General features: G+C 35.9%; 1 protein-coding gene across 1 annotated transcript; it reads right to left on the bottom strand.

The window, feature by feature from the left end:
* Positions 1 to 3,078: 3,078 nt before the first annotated feature.
* Positions 3,079 to 7,386, bottom strand: LOC142231438 (uncharacterized). The gene is made up of 2 exons (XM_075302045.1): positions 7,073 to 7,386; positions 3,079 to 5,656 (listed from the first exon to the last, which is right to left on the bottom strand). The coding sequence occupies exons 1-2, from the start codon at positions 7,384 to 7,386 to the stop codon at positions 3,079 to 3,081; spliced, it is 2,892 nt and encodes a 963-aa protein (XP_075158160.1).
* Between the last annotated feature and the right edge of the window lie 471 nt (positions 7,387 to 7,857).

Genomic DNA, 7,857 nt, shown 5'->3' with positions numbered 1-7,857 from the left:
ATACTCAACAGACTCTGCTCTGGAATTTTACATCTCATTGTGAAAGCCATACCCCTAATGACAGCGTAGAACTCATCAAAAGTCTCATTATAACCCTGCTTACGTTCATTCATAGCTGTTCTTATTTCCTCGTCGCAATCAGCTTGTCGAAATCGACCCAAGAATGCCTCCTTAAAATCATCAAAGTCATTGAACAAACTGCCATTATGTTCTTCCATATAGAGCCAAAACCATTCTTCTGCCTGACCATCTAACAACAAATGGAAACTCCCGTATAATTCCTCATCACTTATGCCGTAACGTTTTTGCAGCGTTTCTACCCTGAATAAGAATCTTTCGATTGGCATTGACTTGTGGCTACCATCATATTTGAGACCCCAATCTCGAACACTCTTTAATTTTTTCCTATCTTGGCTATGCAAAATTTGGTCACCATTGTGTGGAGTTCTACCCACATTCTCATCCAATATCCCTCTCTGTTGCGGTCTTTGAAATGCTCCAGAATTTGGTGCATTTGGGGTGACCTCAGCTCCATTATCTACTAACTCCAAAGATGATATTCTACCTGATATTATTTCCACGTCTTTTCTAATATCCTTGACAGCATTTCTTACAGCCTCTGCAGTTGCCCTATTCACGTCCATTTGGTATTGTACGAACATAGATTCAAAATGTTTTATAATGTCATGCATCTGAGTGCTTGAGATATTATGACCATCCGTCTTTTCTCCCGAAGGAGGTTGAGTGGAAACCATATTGGCTTCTCCCTGTTCTATTTCGCTAATCTCTTCCTCAATCGTCTTCCCGCTTCTGAGAGTCATTCCACCCCCTTCAGCCATCGCAATTATAGTAAAATTAACACCTTTTTTTATGTTTTGTTTTGTGTTTTTGTTTCTTTTCTTTCCTCTTCTCTAATCTTATTTATTTTATTTTTATTTATATTTTCGTCTTTGTTTTTTCTTTGTTTTTTTTTTTTTTTTCTTTTTGTTTTGTCCACCAAAACGGTTTCTCGCTTTATTTGTTTTCTTTACTTAAATATGTATATATTCAGTTGTTAGCATCTACTATTATTTGTGTGCATGAAGTTTGCTTGCCGGTAAGATCTCCGTCCGTAAATTGTCGTCCGTCCGTAAATTGTCGATTGAGTCAAATGTCATCGAATGTCATTCCGCAACATATGCCACATATTGAGGATATTAATTTAATTCCATCAAAGCTGGTCACTGTATACCGAAATAATTATATCCAGAACTCACAATAGAAAAACTACTTCCTGATTGGCATTACGTGAATATAATTCTGTACTAGTTTTTGGGACCTTTCCCCGTGGACACATTTAATCAAAATCACTGGGATCCTATGTTAAGATGTCTACTTAAAAGATCAAGATTATTGTTGTCGTCGAATGGAATGGAATTCTACAATTTCTAGAACTTTCTAAAACTAACCAACATCCAATGGTATGTTATTATAATTTTTTCTTTATTTCTTTATATTTATATATATATAGCTCGGAATCGGTTGATTCCTATGCGATCGTTGGGCGCCAGTGTTATGCGCGGACGTAGGTCTGATTTCTGTGCTCCTGTCTTACTCGGGTACTTCTTCTATGGCACGGACTAACTCGCCGGAGGGTGGATTCTTGTAAGAAGGTTACACAGCGTCCCGCATTACACGAAATTTGTACCCGACCATATTGGTTATAATTCTATTGTGTTCTCATACGAAAGATAAAATTTCTATTCCAGCCTATTACACAAGTATGCTCTGTATTAGGTGTTAATTTACAGGCATATATCTTACCCTCCCATCCTGAGCTGCTCTGTGTTTTATTTTTATTTGCAGCTCCCAATTCTGTTTTGTTTTGTAAATTTACTTCATATCTACCTTGTCCGTCTGTACCTTCTGTCCGTCCGACTAGCCCCCCTCATGCACACAATTTATTTCAATTCAATTCTCCATATTTATTTATTTTTCCACTTATTCATATTTCAATCCAACTATTGCCTATCATTGTTAGTGTTGTTAATTCTCTCTCTCTCTCTTAAAAATATCACTCAATATAAACTAAACATGAGTACTTACATACGTATAAACATAACTTACATTATACCTATAAATGGGTTCCAAACCAGTTGCATCGAATGGTGGTGACGTCACAGAGATTATGTGTTCTCTTTAGCGATATTGCTGATGATCGTTTTCTGTTGTTTTTGTTGTTGCGTGATGGAGACTTCTACTGCTGTTGATGATTGGGCTATGATTTTTTGTTGTTAGGTGTTGGAGACCTTTGTTGCTTTTGATGACTGACTCGTTTGTACTCTCGGGTTTTGGGACAAATGCATAGATGTTGTTGCACCCCCTTTTTGCACTCTTTACAATGATATATTCCCAATTGTTATTTTGTTTTGCTGTGGCCTTCTTTTGTGGAGGAAATAAGTCGAAAAATAATTTGTTGGAGGCAATATAAAACCTCGTGCCAAGCACTCGGGATTGTGGATTATATTCAAGACTTTCACTTTCAATCGATTATAGGCATGAGTCGCCAAGTAAAATCGCAACGAGCTTACTAGCACCGCCAGATTTATTCTATCCACTTTTAAAAAGCAAAACTTTTCACAAGACCTGAGTGGCTTCTTTCATTTCTATTTTTGCGGGAATACTTTTTTTTCTGTCTTTTTAATGTATGACTTTACTTGTTCACGACCGGTCCGAAAAAGAAAAACATGGGAGTTCTTTACAGGAAGCTCGTGTCTCACTCACCACGCTACGATTATCGTTACCAGCAGTTTATCATCGAAATTCAGTTCGATTCTTGTTACCCAAAATATTGACATAATAACTTGTCTCACACAATACAATATAATGTCTTATGCTAATTGTACAACATATCGCACTATCTTCTACCGTTAGAATTAACATTGGTTTATATGAAAATAAAATGTGAACTTATAGTGAACATTATACATTTTGAAAATATATATTTATTTATATATAATTTATATGCTGCTTTTTTATTTTTAATTTATTTTGTGTACATATATATGAATAGGCTTGCAATCGAATTATTCTCCTTTTTTATGATTTCTTTAAAACCGCAACATCCTCATCCAAGAGATCCTCTGAGGGCAAGTCTTGAAGTATAGACGAATGATTTGCTGTTAACTTTTTTAAAGGGAAACCAGCAGTACTCAATAAATCGATTAGTTCCCGAAGATATGACTGTGTTTCCTGTATAGTATGTCCACCAGAAAGGATATCATCTACGTAGATTTGATTTTTAAGAATGGAAGCAGCAACGGGATGAGTGGCTTTCCCGTCTTCACTCAACTGTAGCAGAGTCCTTATTGCCAGATATGGGGCACAATTTACCCCAAACGTAACAGTCTTCAAGTAGAAATCCTGGATTGGTTCGGTTCGAAATTCACGAAACAGTGTTTTTTGAAACGGCCTATCAATTTCATGAACGTAGATTTGTCGATACATCTTCTCGATATCTCCATTAAATACAAATTTAAAGAATCTCCATCTTAGAATGACATTTATCAAGTCGTTTTGAAGTGTTGGGCCAGTATGGAGAATATCATTTAACGAGATACCGGTGGACGTTTTCTTAGAAGCGTTGAAAACTACTCTTACTTTGGTTGAAGAGCTCTCCGGCCGAATCACCGCATGATGTGGTAAATAGAATGAACGATAACAACAATCTTCAACAATTTCATTTGGTGGAGCCAACTCCATATGGTCGAGTGTAAGATATTCAGACAAAACTCTCGAATACTCAGCCCCAAGCTCTGGAGACTTTTCCAAAGTCTTTTCCATCCGTAGAAACTGACCCATAGCAGCAGGACGTGAAGATCCGAGTGCAAAGTCGGGAGGAAGAAGCTGTCGAAATGGCAACCTGACCATATATCGGCCATTGGGCATACGTTTCGTGGTGTTTTGGAAAAAATTTTCACACCAGGAATCATTTTCAGACTGCGGTTTCGATTTTGGGACTTCTTCTAACTCCCAAAATTTCCGTATGTCGTCATTTATCGAGTCATCATATGCTACAAATGATGAGAATGTAGTTATATTTCGAGGTCTCGGTGGACCACTTATTAGCCATCCAAATTCAGACTCTTGCGCCAAAAGACTGCCGAAAACGTTTCTCTGAATCCCAACCTTTATTATCGAAGGGAAAACATCGCTGCCCAATAGCATATCTATTGGACCAGGTCGGAAAAAATGTGGATCGGCTAAATCGATTTCATTAAACCCTGACCAATTAGTAAGCTGAGTGGGGGCAGAAGGCATCAAATTTTTCAAGTTCGAAACAACCAAGGCCGAAGTACGAATTTTGAAATTTGATTTGCGCGATTTCAGTGTGATGTAGCACATCCTTGATGAATTTTCCAGAATTGTCCCTCCGAGTCCTGAAATCCTCGTGAAGGATTTTGTTGTCGGAATTGAAAATTTATTTACGATTCTATTCGATATAAAGGACTCTTGAGAACCCTGGTCTATGAAAATTCTAACCGTGAATAAAGTTCCCAAATGTTCTAGCTCAGCTAAAGCTGTGGGCAAAACTGTTCCTTCACCAGAATCGGCGAAATGGGATTGAACATTGTACGTGGTACTATGGGGGGGTTCATCCGAAGTTGCTGCATGCTCATCGGATTGAGCGTCAACATGGAAAGAGCCTGCCTGATATGATTGGTTTCCTTGTGAACCTGCGGCTCTCTGGTACGCGGTTCTTGAATTTCCACTACGATTTCCAGTATTATTACTATCAGGATGCAACGTGGAATGATGTTTTTGCTGACACTTCTGGCACACATATTCACTCTGGCAATCTTGGATCAAATGTCCGTATGAAAGGCAATTTTCACATATGTTATTGGTTGACACGAAATTTTGTTTTCGACTAAGGGGCCAAGATTTGAATTTGGGGCAGAATCTTAAGGCATGATTTTTCTTACAAGCCTTACAGGGACGAAAATTGCTCTCATTGGCGGCATAAAAGTTCTGCGATTTGTTACTGGACGGCTGAGAATTGGAAGGTTTCCGCATGTCAGAAAGCGATTCAATCATATTTAATCTTTTCGAAATAAACTCATCTAATTGGGACCAACTGGGCATCTGCTTGTGATCGATAATTGAGTTTTCCCATGCACTCAAAGTCTCGTCTGGCAACTTAGAAGAAACCCAAAAGACAAGAAACGGATCCCAGGATATAACAGAAATATTGTACGTTTTCAATACCGAAAGAGCGTTATTAATAGTATACTGTAGGTTTCTTAGACTTTTCCCTCTTTCTGAATTTACACTATCCATCTCAAAAATCCTACGTAATTGATGATTTATGAGAATACGCTGATTCTCGTATCTCTGCTTCAAGGCATCCCACGCTAATATAAAATTGTCGTCCGTTAAGGCGAATTGCTTTACAATTTGATTTGCCTCCCCACGAGTTTTTCCCCTCAAATGGAAAAGCTTTTGGGCGGGAGACAATTTTGGGTGATTTACATAAATGGCCGTAAACATATCCCGAAAGCTCGGCCATTTATCATATCCACCGGAAAACATTTCCGTATCGCATGGTGGAACTTTAAGAGAACCTCCGGTATCTTCCACAATCTTCACATTTTCGACTTTTGTTTGAACAGTGGACCTACACCCAGAAAAAAGTGCCTTCGAAACTAAAGGAAAAAATTTTCATCAATATAGTTTATCCATTTTATTTCCATTAAGGTAAATTTTTGTGAAAAATAATAAAATTTACTCGTTTCAGTAAAAAAATCCTAAACTGTAAGCAGTTAGGAATAGTTCATTAACTAGAATAAGGCATGGAATTTTACTCATACTATTTTCTTCGCTGGGTATAAGAATTTACTACTGAAAAAGAAAATTGTATTCACCGATAACAAAGCATTCGTAAAAATAAACAAAAACCGAACTAAAACCAAGTTTCCTCAAAATTAGTAAAATTTCTTATAAAATGATAATTGCGACTTCCTTTATAATAGAAAGTTTTTCATACATACGAACAACACTTGGCATAGAAAAATATTTTAGTTCATTCGTACTAAGAAGTATGCAATCCTTTCAAAACTTAAGGAAACACACTTGTTAGAATATAGGAAATTTTCCTAAATTTCTACTGTCTACCTGTAATCGATAACTGTCATCGTAATCGATGTGTTTGCGCGTGGGTGTAATCGATATATTTGCGCGTCGGTTGTTTTTTTAGTTGGAATCGCGTTGTTTTGGTATACGGAGAGATTGTTAAAAAATAATTTGGTAAAATAATATAATAAATAACAAATAAAATATTTGTTATTTTAAATTAGTGAGAAAAATTTTCGTTTTTTTAAAAAAATCTATCAATGTTCGTGATAGTGTATAAAGAAAGAAAACACCAGCAGAATAACAACCCTTTCATTTGTCTTCATTTTGGAATCTTCAATTATCAGGTAATATTCAGTGACGCTAACCTTTTGCAACAAAAATGTTTTATGATTTTTTATATTTGTAGGTATTGAAATTGTAAAAGGAGGACAAAATCGTTAGGCAGCAACTTATTAAAAGTGAAAAGTACAAGAAGAAGAAAAAGTGCGTTTTACAGTTGATAATATCACACGGAAAATGGAAATAGTGGAATAATAAACTAATATTTCAAAGAGATTCGATGCTGTTGACTCTTAATAAATATATTCAATATATTAATAAAACATGTCTTTTATTGAAGATAAAATTGCTTATAGAAATAAATAAAATTGTATTTAAAAACGAAGGTAAGCAGTTCTAATTATGAAGTAAAAGTTTTACCACAAATGTGTAAGATTTGTCGAAATGAATAAAAAAATTTCAATAAAATCATTCCATATATGAATTCAAATTAGTTAAATTTTTTCATTCTGTAGTATAGTGGTATATAAATATAGGAAAATGTTAACTAATATATGGAATGCATTATTCCTAATTTCTACGAAAATCACATCGTTCAAACAAATAAAAATGTCTTTGGCGCTATACGAAGTTCAACTTTCTTCACAATGAGTTCATTTTAACTTAAAGAAGGGGTCACTTTTTTCTGGGTGTATCCATTTTCACCTGCACAATTTCCATTAAGTCCAATATTGAAGCCTTGCATGTCTTGTATGACTTCAATGTGTCCGAAAACTTTTCACTCATCAATTCCTGAATATCCTTTGTAATCTGAGGATCTGAGGATGTCATATTAGTTTCATAAATTAGGACGAATTGACGCCACCGGCGCTCCAAATCATCAAGTTCCACTTTCAAACGCGATAATGTATGTGTGGAAATGTCGACTTTTTCAAAATCCGCACAATACGTAACCACTTCGTCCGAAAAAAACGTAAACTTTTGGGAAGTCATGTCGTCTTACTTAAAAAAAGAGAATGGATGGAACAAAACAGAAAACCTGTATCGACTGAAACACTTTATTCCCAATACTATTGAATATATCTTCCAATCCAATCAGTCTTTTGGTATAAAAAATTCGTGCGTATTAAATATCCAGAATGTGAGCCTGTGTTAAGTAGAACCCGAATGAAAGTTCAAGCAAAACAAAAAAATATGAATTTACAAGTTAAACGCAAGTTCGAAATTATTTCACAGCTTTTCAGGATACGTATCTTCGACTTTTTTCAGCAAAAGACTATGGACAATTCCAACCTCAAGAAGGCGTCTCATACCCAGATATGAAAATGTACGAAACAGATTCAATAAATCAAGCACTCTACCGTCAAGCCAGTGTAAGTGAGTCTCAGCAAATATCCACTAAATCATGCACGCCGAAATGACAAAATAAGTAGACATTACCCAACAAATTAAAAACAATGCAAT

Source organism: Haematobia irritans, chromosome 3, assembly GCF_050003625.1.
Source record: "Haematobia irritans isolate KBUSLIRL chromosome 3, ASM5000362v1, whole genome shotgun sequence".
In the NCBI taxonomy this organism is placed as follows: Eukaryota; Metazoa; Arthropoda; class Insecta; order Diptera; family Muscidae; genus Haematobia; species Haematobia irritans.
Note: the sequence above shows the minus strand (reverse complement) of the source record. Positions and strands in the feature narration are given on the sequence as shown.

Bases quoted from the DNA above. Each gene is read 5' to 3' on its own strand.
- LOC142231438 (XM_075302045.1), bottom strand. From the start codon at position 7,386: ATGACTTCCCAAAAGTTTACGTTTTTTTCGGACGAAGTGGTTACGTAT. The intron at 5,657-7,072 runs GTGACCCCTTCT...TTCTGGGTGTAG, and splicing joins ATGGATACACCCAGAAAAAA to GTCCACTGTTCAAACAAAAG.